The sequence below is a fragment of the Pavona decussata genome, unplaced genomic scaffold (assembly GCF_977016875.1).
Source record: "Pavona decussata unplaced genomic scaffold, jaPavDecu1.1 SCAFFOLD_27, whole genome shotgun sequence".
Classification (NCBI taxonomy): domain Eukaryota; kingdom Metazoa; phylum Cnidaria; class Anthozoa; order Scleractinia; family Agariciidae; genus Pavona; species Pavona decussata.
Genome location: NW_028145450.1, coordinates 1747501 through 1774440, shown reverse-complemented (window position 1 = coordinate 1774440; position 26940 = coordinate 1747501). Strand labels below are relative to the sequence as shown.

Below are 26940 nucleotides of genomic sequence, written 5' to 3'. Positions count from 1 at the left end.
TTTTTTTCCGCCACTCCTGAAGATGTTTAGCTGTTTTTAGTGTGGAAGGACCGTCACGGTAAACAGTCATTTATATTTCTGGGTGTCTGAACACCTCTAACAAGTATGCGGCAAATTGCGCGTGCCCCAAACGACTTGCATTTAAAACTGTTGATTTCTATATTATCCAACTTTTCCACTTCGATTGACGAGACCTGTCAACCTTTGCGTGTCAAACCTTGACCAAATAAAAAGTCGCCTTTTCGTGCGCGAGCCAATCAGTCTAAGTTAGTATACTGTACCGGTCTCAATTCTGTGGTTAACGAGGAAAGCTTCCATAGATGGTAATTCAATCTAATCCTGGCAACTTGCTTGAAATGGAAAACAAAATTTTTAGGGTATAGCATCAACTGAACGGCTCTGTTATTTTCCATTGTTTTTGTTGGAGCTTTTGTAAGCAGAATGCTATTGCCCTCTTTTCTGTCTTATTTTGAGCTGTGATTTATGTAACTTGTTAATAACTATGAGAGCCAAATAATAACCACTTTTACGTTTAACAACATGTTGGTTTATTTCTTTCATTGCGAAAACGCTAACTGTATAACATATCAAATCTACTCATTGGTTCTTTGAGAATGGTCCCAAACGTTAAAGATATATAGATATCCCATACATACTTATCGACATTATTTTTTTACTTCAACAGGAAAAAAAAATCAAGTTTGGTGTTTCGCATCGATAGCAGTAAACAAGTTAGTATATGTAATCAAATGGTGACGAGTGAAATCACGATTATACTATTTGATTACCTTTTAGTATCATGGGCGACAAATTACGCTCACAATCGTGGTTGGTTCCTTCTTGTTTACACACGCAGGCAAAAAACCGCTCGAGTACTTTATCCAACTACTCAAGACGAACCGTCTCAGGGTTTTTCTCAAGGCCATTTTCATCACACCAGTTCTTAAAAACCCTCACCCAGTTAATTGTGCTCCTTCGCGTCTTTTAGTGTCTTAACTTCTTTTATCCGTAACATCTTTAAACCTGGACGCCATCTTGGCACTGACATGTAGGAAACGTTGCCATAGCAATTTTGTAATTTCACAGGTGAAATTACAAATTAAAGCTGAAATTTCGCGCCAAAATTAAGGAGTAATTTGCCTCCCATGATAATTTAAGTAAAATATTTGTCATATATTTATCTCAAATCAAATTTTGTTACATATTTCGTAACTGGTGATGAATGTTGTAACAGCTGAAACATGTCTTTAAAATTAAAAAGTGCTAAACCTTTGTTCAAAATGATTTAATTGCCTCCACATCTGGAAACAGGTACTAGCATCAGTAACATGTGATCCTGGTGAGATTTAACATTTTCATTTTAGCTGGCAAGCTGCTCAAAGCAATCGTCTTTTCTTACTTTAACAAAGGATTAAAATAAATTACAAACGTTGAGAGACAACACTGTGACAAATCGACGTCGGCCTTGGTACGTTTAGGACCTTAAGGAAGGACGACGACGCCAGCGAAAACCGGACTTAAAAATTACTTTCTTGTTTCCTGAATATATTCGCGATGATTTGTACTCATTAAGTTTGTGGTAATTTCACGTCGTTCTTTTGCAGAGGACGACAAAGAAATGTACCAAAATTTATAACGCGCGTGCAGAGCCAGTGTTTTGCTAATTAAAACTATTACTTTCTGACGTTCTCGTTGTCGTCGAAGTCGTGAGTCGCTGCTTAAGGTCCCTCCGCAGTTGAAACTGAATGAAGGCGCTTTGTTAGCCTTAAGCTCAAGGACCGAAACCGAAAACTCTACATTAGAATGCCCAAGCTGGTTCCGTAGTAAGGGTTTCTGCTTGAAAACTGGCTTTAAACGTGCAAGTATACCTATAGTGAAAAATTATCTCGAAACTCGAAATTAAGATAAGAAAAATTTGTGATCACCTTCTAAATAACCAAAAATGTTTCCTCTAAGTATTACAGGCCAGAATAATAAAAAAAAGCTAATAATAATCAAATTGGAAAATGTTTTTTGGACTGATTAGTACCAAGAGTAAAAACCCAAACATGCACTTATGGTCTTGATCAGGTAAATAAACGTCATCCATATAAAATAATCAGTTCTTCTCTAGTCACTACCACAGAAGCGGAGAGAACAGGTAGGGGTGCCACTGAGGTAATACACGTAGAAAGAACTGCAGTTCCTCACTTGGATGGTAGTTGACCAATGGCAGCATCCATTATCCCAGTGAAAACACACCCTTCTGCTAACTTGACCATCAGCAACATTAGGGTGCCCTCCTGTTAACCATCCTGTTGCGTCCGTGTTACACCTATTAATGGGCGGGCATGAAGAAGCCATTCGTTTCCCTGCAGCTCCCTCAAACCGATACCATCCATGCGTTATTCCACTGTCACAATAATCGCGATAATTGGGGTAAGCTATCTTTCTGTCACCATTGTTCAGACTGTAATAGTTCTGGCATTCTGAATAGAAACAGTAATAAATGTAACACAGTGATAATCATCACAAATCAGGCTAAAACAAGTTTCAGTTCGCTGTCTTATCCCAAATCCTTATTATCAGTTGATGATGTTTCTAAGCATTAAAATTATACTTGTTATAATAATCATAATTTAAAATAATTTCAGAAACACCATTCCGGCTTGAAGTGCATTATGCCGCTAGCACATACAAGTGTACCATACACGCGCATGCGCACGCACTTACACTTCAAATCCTACAAAACAGAAAATTAGGATTCTAAACAATAAATAACATAAAATAAGAAATTAATATTGGTATTTTTAAAGATCTTCTTTCACTGTAGTTCGCCGAATTTAGCAAGACAAAGTAAGTTTTCAATCCTGGGTATTAAAATAGCAATAAATTGTACCGTGCGCAATGACGCACAAGTCACGGTTGATGTACTAACATCTCCCAGAAATGTCGCCGCTTTGTGGGTGGCAGGTGCAAAGGTCATATTTATTCCCTTGCAATTCTTCACATTTATGAAGATTAGGAGGTTGACACTGGCTAGATCCCCATTTATTTTGCAAGCGTTAAGGACAGCCGTTCGTCTCTTGGCCTGTAAAACACTGACCGATCGACCCGTTGGCTTATGCAGTTGGTTGAGCATCGGACTACCGTGCGGGAGGTCGTGGGTTCAAATCCCGACCGGAACAACACCCAGGGTAGTTAAATAACGGAGGAGAAAGTGCTGCCTTTGTAAATGACATCTGCAAATGGTTAGAGTTTCTAGTCTTCTCGGATAGGTTCGATAAACTGTAGGCCCCGTCTCACAACACTTCCAGACACTAATCGCAAAGAGTAAGGCATGGAGTTCCCGGTGTGCTGGTCTGGTCTTCGGCTGTAGAGGGCCACTGGGTTATCAGTTTTCTTACTGTCATGTGCTTCCCTCTTAAAATAAAGTCATCAGTTCAGTTCAGTTCAGTTCAACAACCTTTTCTATTATTGTTTTCTATTTCTCAGTGTGCGAGCTGGCGGGCTTCTGCAAATTATGCAATCTGATTGGTTCCGGTGGCGACCATAATTTTTCGATCTCTTCCACAAACCACTGCGGATTTTCACCCAAATTGCTGCAATAAATATAGCCGAACATTTGCTGAAAATGGCCCCTGCTGACGAATTGTCTTCTCAACTTAAATATTGAACAAAAATCTCTGAGAAAGGGATTGCATCCTCTTTTCCTCTCTTATCCGCCCGAGTATTAAAATTAGGTCGCAGTATTGATAGTAATTAGTGTTCAATTGGCGTGATGAGTTGCCATGGTAGTGTAACAAATTGTGGAGAAATAAAAAGATCGGACAAGTGAGGGGAAAATATTCTTACAATTCAACCTACAAACGAAACCCAACCAACCCTATCAACTCCTCACGTTCCAGTATATCTGTAGGTTTGTTTGTAGGTTGGCCAATTCTTAAGCCTGGTTTTCACTAGCGATATGTCAAGAGGAAACGAACGCGACGCAAGCACAAGCACATGGAAAGGGAAAAATTGATCCTTGTGCTTGTGTTTGCGGCGAGGCGTTTTCACGGTGAAATAAGCATTCTTATGCTTGCGCTTGTGCTTACTTCTGTGTTTGGTCGCTAGTGAAAACCAGGCCTTACAAAAAGGAAGTTACGAAACTTTATCTTTACATGTACATTGAATTTGGCGTAGGGCATGCACTCTCAACAGGTGATATCATCTTCAGTTAAGAGGGCATCGAAGACATTGGACTTAGGGACTGGTCAAAAAGTATGGGGTGGGGTGGGCCGTAGCAGAGAGGGGTGGGTCGTGCAATTTTCAGCTACCCATAGGGGGTTGGTCATCCTATTTTTTAAGAGGAATAGGCACACATTTATCTGCCAACCTACAGGTGAAATTTCATTAGAAAAAAAAAAAGCAACATTCAAGGTTTCTCTGAGAAGTATGCGGTAGATCAAGATCTACATCCACCACCTTGCGTACCTTAACAAAATGGAACAAAAGAGAGAAAGAAAAAGAAGGGAGAAAAAAGAAAGAAGAAAGGGAGAGCTATGAGGATGTGGAGTGGGGGAAACGCCTTTGTAATTAAGGTTTGCTGAGAAAGCAAAGAGTTTCTGTCCTTAATCTGTATATTGAAGTTCACAATCTGACAACCGAAATAAATTAACGCAAAAAAGCAAGCTTGACTTATTGTCAGCTCACATTCAGTTGTCAGCAGTCATAGACAGTGTATCCACTGGTTAAAAACACAAGTGGCTCTGAATCGATTGTCAGCAGCTCAGAAGCAAGCAAAGACTGTGTTATGCAGGAAGCCAGGAGTAAAACCTCCGATGATGACAATATCCCTCTCGCAAAACTGGCTTCCAGCAGTTGGAGTGACAGTGATAGCGAGGTATCGCTAAGGTGGGGGTGCATGTGAATTTGAATGGAATTTTAAGAGGTTTAAAGAAGGGATAAAAGAAAGGTTGGAAGGGGACTGTTTTGATGTCCATATATCAATTTTTAACTTCAGATTATAACTTTTAAACTACATCAAATCTTAACTATTTCTTATTTCTCCAAATTTTTCTACTCTTTTGAGAAAAACTATCTCCTCCCAAACATACCTAAAAATCACCAAAAAGTTTACAAAACACCCCAAAACATTGATTTATGTTTTGAGCATAGGGTTTTGTATTGCTTGAAATGCGAACGATATATTTCCATTAAACCGATTTTAAGCAGCATGAACACGGCTTTCAGGTTTACCCCCGCCTTGAGCGTACTTCGCTAAACTTAATTCTTCACGAAGCGAGGCCGGAAGGTGAAGGTTTATGATTTCCTCGGGTGTGTATTTCAACCAAAAGCATCCATTTTTAATAGGGGTGGGTCGTGTAATATTCAACTTTCATTTAGTGGTGGGTCAGTCATTTTTGTGCGAAAAGGAGTGGGTGGGCCATGTGTCTTTTATCCACCAGATTTTCAAATGTTACGCCCACCCCGCCCTATACTTTTTGACCAGTCCCATCCCGAGAGCAATCCCCATGTGCACATGCACTTTTGCGCTGCGAACGAAAATGATGACAATAGATATAATAAGAACAAATTTGCTCTGATTTCCTCTCATTTTATTAAAACAAACCGAAGGCGAGGTACATAAACTTGCAAAAAAAAAGGACGAGACCAATATTTTCCCAATGCGGACCGAACATTCTAGTTCACTAAGGTTTTTTGTTTTATAGACTTTCCCGCCTGTTTTTTCTAGTATGCCTGAAACTTGTTTATGTTCATTGTTCAAGTACTGCGAGAAAAAGTGCAAGAAAGCCTTTTCAATGTTGACGCGTACACGCAGACAAAAACCACGTGGAAGAATTCTGATTGGCTCGCCCACAAAAAGGCGACTTTTTATTGCTCAAGGTTTGACACGCAAAGGTTGACAGGTCTCGTCAATCGAAGTGGAAAAGTTGGAAAAATGAAAAGTTAGCTTATTTGAGATTCGGAAGAAAACGCATTTATTAAAAGACTGCTGACTGTTTAAAAGTCTCAACTTATGAAAACGACTTACTATGTAATGAATGACAGTCGCTGAAATCGAAGCTTTTGTACTCAAAATTACATTTTTGTCGTCTTTATCGTCACGTAAAATAGCTCGGAGCTTGGGAAGCGGTGGCTGATCATGATTCGTAATCTGGGTGCTAAGCGAGCAGTTTTGGAAATTTGCTCGTTGAAAAATAGCCGAATTGTGGTCGTCCAGTACTGGTATTTTTCATCTCAATTGTTGTCTGTGTATTGTCAGCTGCTTGGAGATCGCTTGTGGTTGTTGAGCGACGGAGAGCGAACGACATTCTTCGTTGATTCTGAATGGAAGCCGATCTGTATAAATAAAAACTTTTCAGATTTCGATGTACACTAAGTTGGGACTACAAGCTGTTTTCTTTTTACACTGAGGACTTCTCGGGATAGCTTAAATTCGTCACCTTGAATGAGGTTGACTTGTGACCCGTGGGTATTAAGAGAACGCTGGATTCTTCGTTGAAGGCAAGTTAGAGTTCCAGGTTCTTATTCGTCGCCATTTTTCTTTCTAACATCTTTAAAGAAAGCGCAGAGCAGCAGATTAAGTTAGACCCAGGATATTGACTCAGGCTTTCTGAATTCGTTCCGTTAGTGGCAAACTTTTACCCATACTTTAAGGTAAGCTTTGTTTTTCTTTCTTTAGTGGTTCCGGTACTCTGAGGCCTTGTCGACGGAATTTTCTTTGTTTTCTTCGTCAAGTTTGTTGTTTTCTGAAATGTCTTGCGTCCCTTCGGCTGAATAATAAAATCCGTCGCGCTCGTAGCAAAAGTCCGACATCACGGTTTGAACAGTTCATACTTTATAAACTTAATTGAAAACAATTTTGCTTTGTGTTGTCAAAATTGAAACACTTTGATCCATTTAAGCGTATGTGGTAACGCAAGCGGTCCATCTTAGCGGTCCGTATAGAAAAATTCGGACCGCTCAGGGTGTTAATCAGATTGATCCTTTTCAACGCGGACCAGTTCAACTATATAATAAGAACCTAGTAATGGCATATAAGCGCTCTCTCTTCACATCTGAAGGACTTCCAAAGTATTGTTGTAAACACTTAACGTAAACTAACCATTGTGCTGAACTTGGCTAAATTGTTATAACGACAACCTAGAACCGAAGGGCATCGATATATACCGTATTTATTCGATTAACCGCCTTGGGCGCTTGTTTAATTTTGGGCCTATGAGAGTGGGCGCATATTCGAGGGTGGGAACTTAATATTTTCCCAACATTTTCAACAAGCAAGGATATTTTAGAGAATAACAAAACGAGGTATAACAAGCTTCAAGAAGACAAAACAAAGTGCAAAATGTAACATAAACGATTTAAAAGGTCATTAAATACCGTATATAAAACCAATTTTGGAACACAACTGACGCTCCTCTTATTTCACGCTGTTTTTTGTTGTTGTTGTTGTTGTTGTTGCGAGGGGGCGGGTGGGCGCTTATTCGAGGGTGGACACTTATTAACTCTTTGGGCTTTCAGGGTGGGCGCTTATTCGAGGTGGGCGTTTATTCGAAGGTGGGTGGTTAATCGAATAAATACGGTAACCTACCAAATAAATAAAAAAAAAAGTTCATGCATGCCCTAATCTGTTTGCACTTATGATTGAGATTTGTGGCTTGAGACAATGCATTGGACATGTTTTAAATGTTTTGTACATTGATTGCCTGCACTTCTTTAATTCTTTAAAGCATTCTGCTACCTGAACAACGAATTGCTTTGAGAAACTATCACTCTGCCACTAATTTTAACCATAATTTGCTTCTTCATGTTAAAATATATATGGACAAACTTTTAAATAAATAAAAAACACTGGCGATCAAGGTTTTGTCTTAATTTTTTTTTTTTTTTTTTTTTGCTTTGTTATTATGAATATCATGATTTCGATCATAATGTTCTACTTGAGTTTATGAGACAGTCCCAGAGGTCTTTGTTTTTAGCTGTGGTTTTTATCTTTACTAATTAACAACCTGATTCACCAAAGTATAGGTGGCTAAAGTCGAAGGTATTTACCACTTTCCACCGACACTGAGCTGAATAGTTGCTTTGCTATATACCATTTATTCCTGCCAAAGGTTACATTTTTCGAAAGATCAATTTGCATTTGTAACCAACATTTTCTTCCATCGTTTTCATCGATAAATTCGAGGTTGTAAAGTGAAAGCTTTAACTGCAAAAGTTGCCAAACCGAATTTTTCATGCCTTATTCGTGTTAGCGGGAAAATCTTCTTCGTTTATTTGTAAAATTTCTTCGTTTGTTGAGGTAGTATAAAAGGGTAGCCATTGTGTGGTAATTTGCGCGAGCTTAACGGGCTGCTTAAAGGTGAATTGCAGTTGCTATTCAGTATCCAATCAGAGCGCTCCAACAACGTCAACAATTGTTTTTTTTTTGGATAATTTTGTATAGTAAGATACAGTATCTCTATTAATTCAGGAGTAATCTAATGCACGTTATGAAAACAAGTAAAGGAGCACATCCTTTCCACTTTGAATTTGCAGTTTGTGTGTGTTTGTTTGCGGTCTTTCTTTTTTGCTATAACTTATTAGAACCTTAAAGATATCAATTAGTAACATCAGATTCATGTGGCTCACCTGACGCAGAGTGGCTACAGTTTTTCCCACTTCCAACCAAAGGATGGTTACACGAGCAACTGTAAGATCCCAAGGTGTTCGTACATGAAGCAAAACTGTGACAGTCGTGGACGCCGCTGGCACACTCGTCGATATCTGTGGATAAGAATGGTTATATGCAAATGTTTAGCGCTGAAACATAACCATCTAACCTTATCCGTAGTTATGGTTTTAGGCATCTAACTTCCAGTGAAACAGGCGAGTAACAGCGCATGCAGCATTGTAACAAATATGGTAGCTGTAAAATGATTTAATACAGCCTAATGAAATTTGCTCCTAGGTCATTTTATAATAAGCACCAATATGGAACCTAGAGTTAAGTGTGTACAGTTCAATTAGGGAGGACGTCACTTAGGAACGGTTGGGTAATAGAAATGTGAACAATACTACTGTTCTAATAGAGTAGGCTAGAAAATAGCTTATCAGTGCATGTTTTTCAATCGCCCGAATATCCAGAATTACATTCACATGTGTGCGATCCATCAGTGTTACTGCACACAGCGTTGACATCACAGCTGTGACAGTTGGTAGAACACTCGTCTATATCTACAAAAATGTAATGAGGGAAAGTATCTATGATTGTAACTAATTCATGTGGAATTTGTTGTAAGCTGCACTCTTGTTGTAAATGGTTCTAAATTTCCTCTATCTGTTTTGCACTATTGTATTTTTTGTCGATTCTGTCAGTGTTGTTGCTTTTGTTGTTGTTGTTGTTGCTCTTGCTGCTGCTATTGTTGTTTGGGCAATAAAACAGTTCGCGTAACTTTTGGAGGACATACCAACTACAAAATTACAAGGCCCTGCAAAACTTGTGCACTTCCCGCCATGTTTGTTGTTGTTGTTGTTGTTGTTGTTGTTTTATCCCAATCATTAACAATTATTCGCCAATGTTTGCTGAGCCTGAGGCAAATAATTGTTTTAGTATAATTACTCTGGTGATTATCTGAGAAAAACAAAGAACCATCCGAAAAATGTAGATTTTTCTTGTTCATTTCAAATTGTCACGCGTCAATGAACAGAAACGCGCAGTCTGGCGGTCACATGCTCAATCCAAACCGCATGGTCAATCGATAATCTGCAGGTGCCTCAAGCGAGAAGTTGGCATTTTTGTCTGCCGTTTTAGTGACAAAAAGCATTGACTTCCTCAGTGAATTCGAATGGGTGGCTGATTTTCTCCGCCCAGTTTACCAAAAGGGAAGAAGGCATGCAGCAAGCAGTTTGATGTAAAACTCAAGGATCTCGCGTGTCAGCATCAGCTAGCTTGCCTTTGTCGCGTCAAGTTCACGGTACAGTTGTTCCAGGTATAATTTTTTGTTTTGCGGCGGTGACTTCTCGATGGTGGTCGAGAGCAGCCCGCTCGAACCGACAACAACTGTAGTTTTCTTGTAAAAACTGCCCTTTTTTTCTCCTAACTGGAACGAAAGATATTTTTTAATCTCCTTTACTTCTACGCTTTTAAATTCTGTCTTAAATTTGTTTTGTTGTTGAAACCATTCTTCCGCGAATTTTATTTGTTGTTTTCATTTAAGCTTAAGTTTTAACAATATTCCCACCGACATCGACAACATTTCTACCGCAATTTGCAAGGTTTTTCTATTACAAATGCAATTAGCAAAACTTTCATATCTTGCCTTCAAAAAGTGTTTCCCCAGACTTGTATCTTTAGTGCCTTTCGGAATTGCATTTTTTTCTTTTCATCGTATCTTTTTTTCCTCAGGAATATCAACAACTCGCGAAGCGGCCATTTTGAAAATTTGAACTCCCGATATAATCATCTCGCGCTAGGTGAATATAGCAGGATATGACGCATTCCTCGACCAATGAGATAAAAGAATCTCTATAACCACTTGAGTAATTATACTAACACGTAATATTCACATTAAACCTGCAAGTTGCATCCAGATAAATGGTTTCTATTAGTTATTATCACGTCCTTTTACCTTTGCAAGTCTTCCCGTCTCCAGAATGTCCGGGATTGCAAGTACAGCGATAAGAACCAATAGTGTTAGTGCATATCGCATTTACGTCACATACAAGGGAAGAAGCACTACATTCATCAACATCTAAAACAAAACAAAAACACAAGAAAAATGAATCCAATGGGAGACCCAATTAAAACTACGTAAAACTTAGTAGGGCAATCATCTTTGGAGACCACAAAAAAATGTTTCATTGATTTTTTCGATGTCTAATATTAATTAACATTTATTAATGAAGATAGTGATCGTGGTGATGTTAAAAATGATGACGATGATGACAGTGATCGGTGTCCTAACACCAGAACGTCCCTTTCTCAATTATCTGTTAATTACAGGAAAAATAGACTTATGGAGGAGTAGAAGAAATAAAGAACTTCCAAATATACAAGGTTTTAAATTTAAAGTCCAATTAAAGTGCGAGACAGCAAATACTTTTGTACTAAAAATAAACACTTCAATAAATTTAAGAAAAATAGACAATGTAAATACTAATCATAGTTAATTTATTTATTAAGAATCTGTGTGTAAGAAGGTATAAATTAGTTGTGAAGTATTTTAATTGTAGTCTAATGTTTTTTATGTAATATAAATATGATTATAGTGATTATAGTTAGGAAAATGATAGTAGTAGTAATAGCTATGCTTTGGTAATGACGATAGAGTGACTCTACACTTGTTTATACATTTGTCATTTAACTTCCGCATTTTGTAGGCATAAGCCATGCAATGATAGTTTTTGTTAACTAAAGCAGGAATTATAACTTTGTCAAGACCTCAATTCTATAGCATTTAGGCCTGGCATAAATTTGATTTTGTTATAGTTAAAATTGTCTGAAAGAACTCACCTCCTGTTTCCATGTCACAATGTGCAAGAACCGCCTTGTTTGGTTTTATGGATGACAGCCAATATTTGCTGCTGGTCGCTTGTCCTTCACTCGCCTTTATTTCTTTGCACGATACCGCGGCTAACTCAGGGATGGAACCGAGGGAAACTGGAATTAAAATAAAGTGATGTTTGGATGTGATCTATTTTCGCGTATACATTTCCCATAAATAATTGCATTCTATCTACCTCTTTTAATATCACGTCGAAAATAATATCTGTCTGGGTCAGGAATGAAATCCTCCGGTCTGGCTTCCTTCGTCCGATCACTGAATTCACACATGTGGAGAGACATCACAAAGTTGACACTTTGACATCGATCATCTGTACGACAGATTAACATGCAGTGAAGACCTAGATCGGCCTTCATCGTCTTATAGATGTGTCGCTGTAACATCCATCCAAAAATGGACAGCTCGGATCCAGAGGCTGGGCATTGCTGAGTCTCTGCGCATGCTCTGTAGATCATTTGACCAAGGACAAAAACAACTGCCAAAAATGATAGACGTCTCATGGCCTCTGAGTTAGTCACTGTTGAACTTTCTTAAGCACCTGAAAACAAAGTTATCATTATTAGTTGACATTGAAACCAGGATTATGAAAATTTTATCTTTGCCTTAAACTAAATTGACTAGAGGAAATTTTCTTTCCAGGTTTATTTAATACGGTTTATTTAATAGTGTGAGCATGCGAATGAACACCACTTAGGAGTACTGCTTTATGGCGTTTGAATTATGCTGTCCAATTTAGTCCCAACGTAATGTGGCTTTCAAAATACCTTACAGTGTGACAATATTGTTGCACTTTAGGTTGGGATCATTACGGTAAACAAGGTAGTTCCAACTTTTGAGTGTGGGATTAACTCTCACATTTAAATCGTTTGAGCTGCGCTTTTCTAAGGTACAACTGGTAATTTTTCAAGGTTATGATTTGACTACTTTAACCCTATCAAGATTGGGGAGCGGATTCTACCCGCGACGACTTTGAACCTGAATAACTTTTGAGCAAACGGTCTATAACTTGAGGACCTTTTCGGAAAATTTGGAAATTCTTTTCATTTAACACTCACATATATAACGAACAAAACCAAGAGAGAAGGGATAAACCTTAAGTGAAATGTTCGTGGCTCGTCTGACGCGGCGTTTCGTCTTGGCCAAGAGGATCTTCAAAGACTTTCAGAATTTATAGGCAAACTCGTTGAGCATCACAACCAAAGTTCCGTTCGCAAGTTCAAGATGTTATCAGTCTCGTCCTCTATCGCAGAGACGAAACGCCTTATCAGACTAGCCACGAAAATTTCACAAGTATTTAACAAATTTTCAATTCTTTATTGTACAAATTTCAGGTCGTGTACGTGCGGTTGGGAATTCTTCTGCGATAGAGGGCCAGACTGCTAACATCTTGAATTTCCGAACAGGTCAGATTAGCCACGAACATTGACTATTTTTTAATTCTTTATTGTATAAAACTTAGGTGTTTTTTGTTAGATTCCAACGGCAATAGAATAATGTTCAAAAATGCGCTGTCCACGAGATTCCACTACGCACGGCATTTGCATTTATTGTCCGTCGAACTCCACACCGAATATACCAAAAAAGCCTCTCGTACAACTCGAGAAAAACAACAAGTTCTGTTCCGACTAAAAACAATGAAATTTGTAGCCAATATGTGACAGAATAATTTTCCCTCGGGCACAACAAAATAATTTAATTCCCAATGAAAAAGTCTTGGCCTTCTTTCACTAGTTTCCTTCTTTTTGTTCATGCCTCCCCCCTTGATATGACGTAGCATATCAACGAACATTTAACCTAGTATGAGAAGGAACTGCAAAAAAACGTTCTTAGTAAGAATGTCACTAATCCTTCCATAATACAACCATTGTTCCACATCAAAGTCTCTTAAATCAACATCGTTTTTAAGTAAGTTCCAAGTTACATAGCTTTGAAATAGGCCTTGTAATCTGGTTCTTCCCAACTTGAACTTTCGCGACTCTTGCGTGCCCATCTTGGCCAGGGTTAACTTCGATCACTCTTCCGAGAGGCCAGTGACCTCGTGGTGTGTTGGATGGAATTACTAAAACTACCTCCCCAACTTTAAGATCTTGCTTGACTTCGGTCCACTTTCTCCTGACATTTAGACTTGGAAGCCACTCACGCAGTCATCTGTGCCAGGAGTGTCTAACTAATTCTCGCTTTCTTCTCCCTCTTTTCTTTGGGCTGAAGGTGGTCTCGTCCACTGACTCTGGGACAAATTGTTCACCAATTTGACCAATTAAGAAATGGTTCTGTGTTAATGGTACATCATCATCGGAACTTACAGACTGATAGGTTAGAGGTCTTGAATCCAAAAGTGCCTCTGCTCCGGTAAATGCGGTCATTAATTCTTCGTCAGTGATGTCTGCGTTTCCTCAAATTGCATGCACAGCCCGATTCGCTGAGTTAATAATTCATGTACGCTACCAAAATGCGGTGCTGCTGGGGGATTAAAGTGCCAGGTAACTCCCTGATCCGCTGTAGAGGCTCTGGTTCTGTCTTGGTCAAGCACTTCAACCAGTTGGCACAGCTCTTTGCTTGCCTTAACGAAATTTCCACCATTATCAGATCAGATTTCTCAGGGAAGACCCCACAGATTGGCCATTCTGTAAAAGGCATTCAAGAACAAATCCATATCAAGACCATAAGCAATCTCCAGATGAACTGCTCTCGTCGCGAGACAGGTAAACCAACACAAGTAACGTTTCTGCCTCCTTGTTCCTCTGCCTTGCATGGTGATAAAAGGGCCTTCGATAACTACTGCCGTCTGGGCAAATGCTCGCAGTGATAATCTGAGTCTTATGTGTGGTAGAGGGGCCATAACTTGCTTTGCTGCTTGAACTTTTCGTCTTCGACAATCATTGCACTCCATCTACCATTCTCTAATTTCCTTGCGTCCAGATATTATCCAAAACCGGGTTGATAAAGCCGCCAATGTCTGATTAGTCCCACTTGCATGCTTCCCTTTCTCGTGATAATGCTTGACAATTAGCTTTGCCACTGGATTATTGCGCGGCAGGATTATAGGAAATCGAGCTTCTTCTGATAAGAATTCTGCATTTCTCAGTCGACCTTCAACTCTGCTCTGACCCACTTTCTCAAGTCTTGGTTTTAATCCAAACAATTTGCTGTTCTTTGGTAACTCTCTTTGAGCGAAGAAGCGCTGTGTACTCTTCGGGAAAAGCTTCTTGTTGTGCGCTTTTAATCGTTTGAATTTCTGCGTCCTCCATTTCTCCTGGCTTTAGCTCTCCACTTTCTCTTTCACGAAGTCTGCAGTTGTTTATGAAACGATAGACCCATGCTTCAACTCCAATAAACTTTAATTTTGCCAACTCGAAAATCGATTTGGATTCAAACGCCATAAATGATTACCCTTCTTTAGTGAAATCATTGCTCGCTCCTCGACATAATCAATTGCTTGTTTGGAGAATTCTCGGTCATTCCTCTTGATTTCCATTGATTTCGTTTCCTGATCTACGTTTACACGATTTATTGGCCATTCCGACTCCTCGTTTCTTAGGAATTCAGGACCGTTCCACCACTTCTCGCAGTTAGCTAGCTCTGATACTTTTAAGCCTCTTCTAACAAGGTCAGCTGGATTTTCTTTGGTTGAAAACAAAACGCCATTGCTGAGGATCAGTCAGACTCTGAATCTCACCCACTCGATTTGTGACAAAAGGTTGAATGACCAACTCCTTCCTCTGATCCACCACAGTACATTCATGCTATCATACCAGAAGGTTACTTGTTTCAAGGCACTGTCTTAGGCTTTGGAAACAGAATCTGATATTCTTAAGGTGGCCGAACACAGTTTGCGCGCGCTTTACAGATTCTGTTAGTGATGCTATTAAGCGCGCTTGAGGGTTGTGGTACGCAAATATGGCGGTCAATAAAGTGATTCCTCAATTTCACATGAAATGGATAATAAAGATAAGTTTTGATCCTAAATAACTAAGTTTCTCCTTTCTGGACTCTTTTTCTTTTCTTTCCGAGCAAAAAAGTCATTCAACAAGACCTTTTGCATGCTTTGCCATGAAACCCAATTAAAGCCATGCATGCGCATTTGACCAAAAAATTGTGACTGGTTGTTTTCGTGGAAAAGAACTGTTTTCTAAGGAACCGCTCATTAGAATTTCGTGACATTTGGCATGAAAATAGTTCCCTAAAAGCGTAACTCGTCTACAAAGAGAAACCTAAATCTAACAGAGGGTATCTTCACAAAACATTAAAATGCAAAATCAATATTTACAGGAGATCTTTCTGTTAAAATTACATGAAAGTAGTGCAACTGTGTCAGTGTTTTGTGAGTTTTTCTGGATACAAAAAATTGAAAAAGATCTAATGAGTACGTTTTCTAAAATTAAAGGAAACCTACTATTTCTGGACGTTTAATAGTTCGCTGCGTTGCCATGGAAACGGTACTTAACTCAACAAGACGTACGAAAATACATTCCTTCTTAGTTAGTCTTATACCCTACCAATTTTGGGCGTCCAGAAGTACATAGTTTCCAAATAACGTCTTCTAACCTCTGTACACTAAAAAACTGTATTCGGCCACCTTAACCCGAGAACTGCTGCCATCAGTTCCAATCTGTGAATAATTATTGTTGAGAAGGGCGCGACTCTTGTCTTAGCAGTCACTAGCCCTATGGATACCAATCCACTCTTACAACGTACTCTTGAGAAGACGACAGCTCCATACGCATCCTGCGATACATCAACAAATGTATGCAGTGTCTCTGAAAGCAGTTCCTCGTCCTGTCCTAAGCACATACAACTTTGATTCGTGGTAAATCTTCTAACTCACTGAACCATGTCCGAGCTCTTCTAGACAAATCGCCTTGAAAAAGATCGTTCCAATCGAGTCCAGCATCCCACACCTCTTGCAATAGAACTCCTGCACGAATGAGGAACGGTGCTAAAAAACCAACCGGATCAGGCAACTTCGCAATCTTCTTTAGCAAACTTCGTTTGGTAAGTTCAAACCCTTCCTCTGGAGGATTTGTCTTGAATGTAAACACGTCTTCATCTGGTAACCAGGCGACCCCCAGTGTCTTCACACCATTGGCACTCCATTACTGATGGAGTTCAGATGCTCTGTCTTCAACTGGAACCTTTTTGAGAAACTTTGATGAATTTAACAACCACTTTCGAGCTCACATTCCTGCTCTTGACCAAAGCTTGTCTAATTGGCTATACAGTTCCAAAGCCTGGTTATCGTCCGCCACAGAGTCCATACTTTCGTCCATATAAGTAGATTTCAGCACAGTCTCCGCAGCCATTGGAAATTCGTTCTGGTGCTTCCCGGCATTCGCTTGAGCCACAAACTGAGCTTGGAATGGCGATGAGTTTATTCCAAACACTACGCGATTGAATTCAAATTCTTTCGGCTCCTTCTCTTTTTCTAGTGATCCCCACAGGAAGCGCAGATATGGTCGGTCTTTTGGTGAAACTTCAATTCTCAAGTAAATTTCTGCAATGCCACAAACTAATGCCACAGGATGTTTGCGAAAACGTGGCAGCACATCGTTCAAATCCTTCTGCAGCTTTGTTCCAGGGAGAAAGGTGTCATTCAAGGAGACTCCCTCACACTTGGTGGAAGCATCGAATACAATACGAATTTTCGTCGTAGTTCTATCTGGCCTTACAACCACTTGATGGTCTGCTCTCGGCTGGATCTATCTTTCTAATGTATCCTTTCTCAAGGTACTGACTGATGCATTTGGAGTAAGCCTCTCCAACCTCTGGGTTGTTCCGCAACCTCTTTTCAGTGTCAAACAGCCGACGCACCGCATCTCGTAATTGTCTGGTAGTTCAGGTTTGGGATGTTTCCACGGAATCACTACTTGATATCTTCCATTTACGTACTTGACGGACTTCTTAACTTTCTCTAGTGCCAATTTGTCGTCGAAATTCAGGACTTGTGCGTCTTTAAGCGTCCCAGAAGCTTCAACCGCCCAGAAACTGCGAAGTAAAACACCAATCTCATGAGTCTTACCAATGTTCTCGAACTAGGTAAGTTGGTGTGAAATTCGTTTGCGAGTCGCTGCCTTTTAGACCGCTAGGAAATCTAACACATGTCCACACCAAAGGCGTAAGTGTTGCCACTGGTTCGCTCGATATCCCTCCAACGTTTTTGAACGAATAATGTAACTAAGCGTAATCGACTCCGTCGAGTACGTCCACAAAAGGGCGTAGTCCTGGATCCGGAAATTGTATGTCCTTCAGGTGAGTCCACTTTGCGGCCCCAGTTGATTGCTTTCATGTTTCCAGCCACCTGCTCAGCAGTAAATGCATTGATAGCTGTTTTCACGCTAGCATCCAAACTCTCAAGTTCAACTTTAACTGGATTGGTCTCGAAAGTCTCAGTTTTTCCATTCAAGCCGTTAACGGTGACTTTCTGTGACCGTTCTTGGAGTCCAAGTTCCGCTGCTACGTCCGCATTAATATACGTCGTCGTAGAGGCTTCGTCCAATAAGGCATTCACTTTGAGTTTTCGACCACCATTTTTCACAATCAGAGGAACTGTTCTCAGTGCTAGAACTTGTACATCTGCATGTACTGCCACTGTCGTACTGCGGGGTCTCTCCGTCTGATGGTCAGCAGAAACCTGAGGGAATAAAACTACCAACGGTTTATTTTCAGACTCGAGTCCCATGGTTGCTGTTCCCGGCTGACGTTTTACCACTCGGTACATTGTGATCTGACATCAGCTGACTACTTCGTTCATTTATCTGCTCAATTGCCTCTTGTTGTTGATTCCTGTGGGTGTGCAGTAATCTGTTGTGCTTGTCCTTGCAACTATTTATCCCACATATCCTGGTTCTGACACACGCTCGACCAAAATGGTCTCCTACAAGGCTATGGAAACACAAATGAAGACGCTTGGCGGCATCCCATCTCTCTTGAATACTCTATACTCTTTAAACTTCTTGCATCGCCAATCTCGATGCGGTCCATTACATACTTTACAAGGGCGTGACATGTATGCTGTTTTTCTGTGGTTTTCCGTTTTCTGATCTCGACCAAAGGACGTCGACTTCTCGCTATCCCTTCCGATTTCGCTGCTGCTCGAAACTCTTGCTTGCTGTGTTAACTCCCCGAATGGTCTCCGAAGCCACTTTTTGAAGTTCGGCCCCTTGTACGATAAACTCCTTTAACGTTTCCACTGATTCCCAGCGACCATTTTTGTAAATCCAGCGATGATAGTGGGCTAACGTTGATTCGTTAAGCTTTTTGCACAGACTGACATGTAATGTTCCTCTGCCCAGTTCTTCATGTCGATTGGCTTTTTTGAGATTTTAAAACTACAAGTGCGTCCAACAAATCTGCAAACCTCTCTAAATCCCTTGCGTTGAAAGGGCGATCCAACTCGTCTAAATGAATGGCAAGTTTTCTTCTCTGACCGCCACATTTTCTCTCTAGCCTCTCATTTGCTGCTTCGTAAGCCGCTGCTGAATGTCCTAACGTTTCTATTGCCTTAAGAGCTTCACCAGGTAAATGTTGTCGAAGTTGCAGCAGCTTATATTTAGGTGTCGCTGGTGCTTGATCAATACATGCCATGAAAGCTGTTTTCCATCCTTCGTAAGTTTTCTTGTCGCCGTTGAACACAGGAATAGAAACGCGCTTTAACTGGCTCCACATATCCCTACCAATGGTTGACGTTCTTGCGAATCTTTGTTCACTTTTGCAGATTGAAGCGGATCCTTGTTAGCTCTAGGAATCTCATCACTTCTTCTCGGATTCAGCAATTCGTACGTCGAATGTGGTAACTTCTTTCTCGCTTCAATTAGTTTTGGGACGTTTCCTCCGGAAAATTCACTCATCGACGAATTATTGCAGGGTAAGAACGCTGTCTTCCTTAAAAAAGAAGAGAGAAAATCTTTCACGTTCGCGACTTGTTTGTCGGTGTCTTCTATCAATTTGTCTATTTCGTCTTCGAACGTTCTGCATTTCTTTTGTCACCTTTCGTCTCGTAGAGAACAACTAAATCTTCCACTATTTCGTTTCCATTATCTTCTTCAAGGGCTGTTAGAATAGCATCTCTGTCAATGATTTCTTTCGTCATGAACTTTATCAAGCGAATATAAAGTTTCGGTAAGTTGCCTTTTTGCGACCCGCTTCTGGGCCTTAACTGTATCGATGAGGTCCTCATTTGTATTGGCGTCGTTCAAAGCATTCTCGTCATCTCCAGCATTTATATTGAAACGTCCACAAAACCTTGCTCTGCTACCAATAATTATGTCCACGAGACTCCACTACTTACAGGATTTTTATTTATTGTCCGTCAAACTCCACTCCGAATATACCAAAAAACCATCTCCTACAACTCGAGAAAAACAACAAGTTCTGTTCGGACTAAAAAACATGAAATTTGTAGCGAATACAAGACAGAATTATTTTGCATGTCCCTCGTGCAAAACAAATCAATTTAATTCCTTATGAAAAACGTCTTGGCAGTCTTTCTTTTGTACATCCGCTTTTAACTAAAAAACATCAATTGAAACTGACTTAAAAATCTAAAGAAGCAGCAGCAGTGCGGTGTTGTTAGCTGTATTGGCTAACATGAATTGATGGCTGAGATCGGCCACAAAATCTTCACATGACGATAATTGCAAGTTTCCCTACCCTTTTCCTACCAAGGTGTTAATGTTTTAACTTCCTTCCAGTAATGAATAAGGGTCCTCTTAAACTCCGTTCACGCTCGTATGTTGGAGCCAATAGCACCCTTTATCTCCTTCACCAAACTATCAAATTTAATTTGTTTCAACTTCCTTCAAGTTATCAATTATTAAGAGTCCGTTCACGTTGCTATGTGGCAGGCAATAACATCCTTTATTGCCTTTCACAAAACGAACAACATGACATGTCACCGTTTTAATAGTTTCACCCGAGGTGCTCTTTACTGAAGTAAATATCTTCTCAGTCTGGCCAATTTAAATTGTCCGTTTTATTAAATATCATTATAGTGTATAAATATTAAGAATAGTTCTTAAAACTTGCCAAATTCTTTAACGGAGATATTGCTAACAAGCAAATGTCATGATAAAAATTAGCTTTTGTTTGCATAAAAACACGTAATTTTACACCTCCGAGGACCTGTAAAAGATTTTAGGAATAACGCATTAACTTACGAAGTAATTTGCATTTTAAAAAAGAACCAGCCTCAAAATCCCTACTTTAAGCGATAGTTACAAGCTTCGTGAAAATCCAAATATAATGGTCCAGCTTTGTTATAAACTGCCACACTAGTTAACTACTGGGAAGTTAGTTTCATTTGCATCGCACTCTATTTGACCAAAAACAACTTGCGACAATAAAAAATAGGCATATCCTTATTTCTCTTCAAGATGAATAATAATTGCGACCAAAACTCCTGATGGCACGAAGAACTTTGAAACCCTTCAAGTGATTCGGGATACTGACTCAGTTCACAACCTTAAGGACAAGGCTTTAAAAAGGCGAGCCTATAGACAAGAGTTTCGAACGCACCTCACATGAGCTCAAACAATCAATACTGCGTGCACTTACAAAAAACATGTTATTTTACTCTGAACAAATTTACTTGTCTGGTGAAACGTTTTTAAAATTAAAGTCACCGTATACCCTCAGAGGTGTTTCGCGTCGAAGCGATGTAGCGCGTCCACTTTAAACTGTAGATACCCTATGTCAAATTAAAGCTTATATAGCATGCTATCAAACTATACCAAGATTTTGAAATAAAATGAATTGTCGAATTTTTCACAACCTCTAAATGCGAACGTCCGAATCAGTTTTTGAAAGCTACAAGTAAGAGCAAATTTTGTTTCTCGCTAATTTAATTTGCTCCTCAGTTGCCGGACCCAAAGCGCTAAAAACATGCCATAGCAGTCAATCGCAGTGAAGAGGTACAGAACATTTTCGAAAAAGGATTAAAAAAAATGTGGAGTGATCGTTAAAAAATCGCTCTCAGAGAAAAAATATTTCGAACGAAAACATTGGAAGACACGTTTTTGTTGTTTATATGTTAAACTAGCTACCGTCTATTTGATGGCAAACGAGAAAATTCCTTTTTGAGTTTTAGCTCTTTAAAGAGTCTCCTCCAAGTGAAAAAATTGATTCGATAAAACAGTGCTAAAAATTCGGCAATTCATTTTCTTTCAAAATTATCCGTATATTTAATAGCCAGCTTAATGGGCTTTAATTTGATCTTAGGGTTCAGGTATCTACAGTTTAAACCGGACGCGCTACATCGCTTGGACGCTAGACACCTCTAAAGGTATACGGTAACCTTAAACCACAGATATGCATTCAATGTTGTAGTAACTTTTTTTAAGATTCCGTTAAGAAAAAACTAATATTAAGGTGGCTCGCACCGATTCTCAGCACTTTTCATTACTTGTCCTTTAATTTAACGTAACAATACTATACAACACCACCCCCCCCCCCCCCCTCCCCATGAGTTCATACAACAATAATGGTATTAAACAATTCCCTTACCATGGGAAAACAAGCTTCATTTACTTCTCACCAACGTCTAAGATCTCCTTTTCACTTTTAGAAAGAAAACAGAATATTGCTCTTCCCGGAAATGATTCCTTAATTTGCACATTGAGAAGGGATCTATCTAGAGTTCTGAAAATGCGTTCATGTCTCAACTTTATATTTTTAATTATTAAGGGCCCTCTTCAATTCCATTTACCCATTAAGGAATAACATTCTTCATTGCCTTTACTCAAAACGCGCTTGGGAAAGTAGCTTGGCAAGAATTAAAGCCGTTAATTGTATAAAGTGCTATCTGAAGAGTCTTCCGTTTTATTAAACATCAATAAAGTGCATAAATGTTAAGAATAGTTCTTAAAACTTGCCAAATTACCGAGAAATTCTTTAACTGAGAATTTGCTCACAAACGAATGTCATGACAAAAATCAGCTTTTGTTTGCATGAAAACGCGTAATTTAACACCTCAGAGGACCTGTAAAGATTTTAGGAATAACGCATTAACTTACAAAGCAATTTGCATTTTAAAGAAAACCGACCTCAAAATCCCTACTTTAAGCGATAGTTATAAGCTTGTTGAAAATCTAAATATAATGGTCCAGCTTTGTTATAAACTGCTACACTAGTTAACTAATGGGAAGTTAGTTTCATTTGCATCGCACTCTATTTGACCAAAAACAACTTGCGACAATAAAAAATAGGCATATCCTTATTTCTCTTCAAGATGAATAATAATTGCGACCAAAACTCCTGATGGCACGAAGAACTTTGAAACCCTTTCAGTGATTCGGGATACTGGCTCAGTTCACATCCTTAAGGACAAGACTTTAAAAAGTCAGGCCCAAAGACAAGAGATTCGAACGCACCACATATGAGTCCAAAAAATCAATACTGCGTGCACATACAAAAAAAACCAAGTTACTTTACTCTAAACTGAAGATCTAAACGGATCAAATTTACGTGTAAGGTAAAACGTTTTTAAAATTAAAGTCACCGTATACCCTCAGAGATGTTTCGTGTCGAAGCGATGTAGCGCGTCAAGTTTAAACTGTAGATACCTAAACCCACATGTCAAATTAAAGCTTATAGAGCTTACTTTCAAACTATACCAAGAATATTTAAATAAAATGAATTGTCGAATTTTTCACAACCTCTAAATGCGAACGTCGGAATCAGCTTTTGAAAGCTACAAGTAAGAGCGAATTTTGTTTCTCGCTAATTTAATTTGCTCCTCAGTTTCCGCACCCAAAGCGCTAAAAACATGCCATATTCAATCGCAGTGAAGAGGTACAGAACATTTCCGAAAAAGGATAAAAAAAAATGTGGAGTGATCGTTAAAAAATCGCTCTCAGAGAAAAAATATTTCAATCGAAAACATTGGAAGACACGTTTTTGTTGTTTATATGTTAAACTAGCAACCGTCTATTTGATGGCAAACGAGCAAATTCCTTTTTGAGTTTTAGCTCTTTAAAGTGTCTCCTCCAAGTGGAAAAATCGATTCGAGAAAACAGTGCTAAAAATTCGGCAATTCATTTTATATCGAAATTATCCTTTTAGTTTGATAGCCAGCTTAATGGGCTTTAATTTGATATAAGGGTTCAGGTATCTACAGTTTAAACCGGACGCACTACATCGCTTGGACGCGAGACACTTCTAAAGGTATACGGTAACCTTAAACCACAGATATGCATTCAATGATAGTATCTTTTTTTAAGATTCTGTTAAGAACAAACTAATATTAAGGAGGCCTGCACCAATTTCCAGCACTTTCCACTAACAATAACGGTGTTAAACAAATGCCTTACCATGGGAAAACAAGCTTCATTTACTTCTCACCAACGTCTAAGATCTATTTTTCACTCTCAGAAAGAAAACAGAATATTGCTTTTTTCCGGAAGTGATTCCTTAATTTGCACATTGAAAAGGGATCTATCTAGAGTTCTGAAAATGGGTTCATGTCTCAGCTTTAAGTTATTAATTATTAAGGGCCCTCTTCAATTCCGTTTACCCATCAAGGAATAACATTCTTCATTGCCTTTACTTTCACCAACTATCAAATTTAAAATCACTTGGATTAGAAACGATTTTATACTTTTTACAAAATTATGATTCTGATAAATGCAGATAAAACATTCCTTTACTCAAAAAAGGCTTGGGAAAGTAGCTTGGCAAGAATTACAGCTGTTAGTTGTAAAGATTGCTATCTGAAGGGTGCTTCCGTTTTATTAAATATCAATATAGTGCAGCAATGTTCAGAATAGTTCTTAAAACTTGCCAAAATACCGAGTAATTCTTTAACGGAGATTTTGCTAACAAGCGAATGTCATGATAAAAGATACCTTTTGCTTTCATGAAAACGAGTAATTTAACACCTCCGAGGACCTGTAAAAGATTTTAGGAACAATGCATTAACTTACAAAATAATTTGCATTTTAAAGAGAACCGGCCTCAGAAACCCTACTGTAAGCGATAGTTATAGGCTTGGTGAAAATCCAAATATAATGGTCAAGCTTTGTGAAAAACTGCTATACTAATTCACAAATGGGTAGTTAGTTTCATTTGCATCGCACCCTATTTGACCAAAAAAAAAAAACTTAAAATCCCTGCGACAATAAAAAAAAAAATAGGCATATCCTCATTTCTCTTGAAGATAAATAATAATTGCGACCAAAACTCCTGATGGCACGAAGAACTTTTAAACCCTTTAAGCGATTCGGGATACTGACTCAGTTCACATCCTTAAGGACAAGACTTTAAAAAGGCGCGAGACAACAGTCTCGAACGCACCAGATTTGAGCTCAAACAATCAATACTGCGTGCACATACAAAATAAAGTTACTTTACTCTGAACTGAAGCTCTCAACGGATCAAATTTACGTGTCTGGTGAAACGATTTTTAAATTAAGGTTACCGTATACCCTCAGAGGTGTCTCGCGTCCAAGCGATGTAGCGCGTCCAGTTTAAATTGTAGATACCTAAACCCCTATGTCAAATTAAAGCTTAAAGAGCTTGCTTTCAAACTATACCAAGAATTTTGAAATAAAATAAATTGTCGAAGTTTTCACGACTTCTAAATGGGAGCGTCCGAATCACCTTTTGAAAGTTACAAGTAAAAGCAAATTTTGTTTCTCGCTAATTTAATTTGCTCCTCCATTTCTGGACCCAAAGCGCTAAAAAAAACGTGTCTGCGTTTTGCCATATTCAATCGCAGTGAAAAGGTACAGAACATTTTCCAAAACGGATCAAAAAAATGTGGAGTGATCGTACAAAAATCATTCTCGGAGAAGAAATATTTCGAACGAAAAAACTCGAAGACATGTTTTTGTTGTTTATATGTTAGACTAGCTACTGTCTAAATTTTGAACAAATTCCTTTTGAATTTAAGCTCTTTAAAGTGTCTCCTCCAAGTGAAAAAATTTATTCGAGAAAACAGTGCTTAAAATTCGGCAATTCATTTTATTTCAAAATTATCGGTATAGTTTGATAGCCAGCTCTATAAGCTCAAGTTTAATATGATATAAGGGTTCAGGTGTCTTCAGATTAAACAGGACGCGCTACATCGCTTGGACATGAGACACGTCTAAAGGTATACGGTAACCTTAAACCACAGATATGCATGCCTAAGCATGGGTAAAAGAGCTTCATTTACTTCTCACCAACGTCTAAGATCTCCTTTTCACTTTTAGAAAGAAAACAGAATATTGCTCTTCCCGGAAATGATTCATTAATTTGCGTATTGATAAGGGATCTATCTAGAGTTCTGAAAATGCGTTCATGTCTTAACTTTAACTTATTAATTATTAAGGGCCCTCTTCAATTCCGTTTACCCATTAAGGAATAACATCCTTCATTGCATTTACTTTCAGTAAACTATCAAATCTAAAATCACTTGAATTAGAAACGATTTTATGATTTTTACAAAATTATAATTCTGATAAAGTCAGATAAACCATTCCTTTGCTCAAAGCGGGCTTGGGAAAGTAGCTTGGCAAGAAAGCTTTTAATTGCAGTTTTAAATTTTCCATAGTCTTGAATTATTAAACGACGTCAGACTTCTCGGGAATACCTTGCACGCAAACGGAGCTACACGCTTTCTATCATAGCAACATCACTTAAATTAAAAAAAAAAAGCCTTAATTCCCGGAGACGTTATGCTATAGTTCTTGTGAGTAATTTTTATTAACCATCTCCGTTTTAATCATTTGGGAGCGAACTCTTCTTTAATGCAAATATCTTCACAAACAGACCAATTTAATAGTTTTTTGGGGGGGAGGTATACATCTTCTAATTATTAAAATATATTATACCTTGGTTTGTTTAATGAAGCCTCAATGGTACGTATTCAGATGGCCCACTTTAGGCGTCACCAACATTTATCATACTACTTTACCACACTACATAAATCGAAGTTTATTTTCTGTTGTTTATGAAGTGTAGTGCAAGTATAATGCTCCTTTGATGTATTTTACTCACGCATTTTTACACACAAACAAATAGGACTGCCAGGCTTCCGGTGCGTCACTAGACAAATGGCAACATTTACTTTTGTAAAAATGGCCACCGAAAGGGTACGTCCATTTTATGAAATACTAAAAGTGAAGAAATAGTTCTAAAAACTTGCCAAATCATTATGAAATTCCTTAACCAAGCTGTTAAAAAGCAAGTGGCATCATAAAATATACCTTTTGTTTACATGAAATCGCGAAAATTAACGCTTTTGCTGACCACCTCATCATCATAGTCATCATCATCATCATCATCATCATCATCATTATCATCATCATCATCATCATCGTCATCATCATCATCATCATCATCATCATCATCATCATCATCATCATCATCATTATTATCATCATTATTGTGTCTATTTTTTTTTTAATAACTTTTCAGTTCACAATTTGTTCTGAAA

General features: G+C 38.6%; 1 protein-coding gene across 1 annotated transcript; it reads right to left on the bottom strand.

Moving 5' to 3' along the window:
• Positions 1–524: 524 nt before the first annotated feature.
• LOC146485277 (uncharacterized) lies at positions 525–22143 on the bottom strand. The gene is made up of 6 exons (XM_085103688.1): positions 22029–22143; positions 11707–12069; positions 11480–11626; positions 10596–10718; positions 8617–8751; positions 525–2468 (listed from the first exon to the last, which is right to left on the bottom strand). The coding sequence occupies exons 2-6, from the start codon at positions 12029–12031 to the stop codon at positions 2110–2112; spliced, it is 1089 nt and encodes a 362-aa protein (XP_084959814.1). The 5' UTR covers positions 12032–12069; positions 22029–22143; the 3' UTR covers positions 525–2109.
• Between the last annotated feature and the right edge of the window lie 4797 nt (positions 22144–26940).

Excerpts from the sequence above, each read along its gene's own strand:
- LOC146485277 (XM_085103688.1), bottom strand. The coding sequence starts at position 12,031 with ATGAGACGTCTATCATTTTTGGCAGTTGTTTTTGTCCTTGGTCAAATG. Across the intron at positions 11,627-11,706 it reads TCGACGTGATATTAAAAGAG|TTTCCCTCGGTTCCATCCCT; the intron begins GTAGATAGAATG and ends TTTTAATTCCAG. Across the intron at positions 8,752-10,595 it reads AGACGGGAAGACTTGCAAAG|ATATCGACGAGTGTGCCAGC; the intron begins GTAAAAGGACGT and ends TCTTATCCACAG.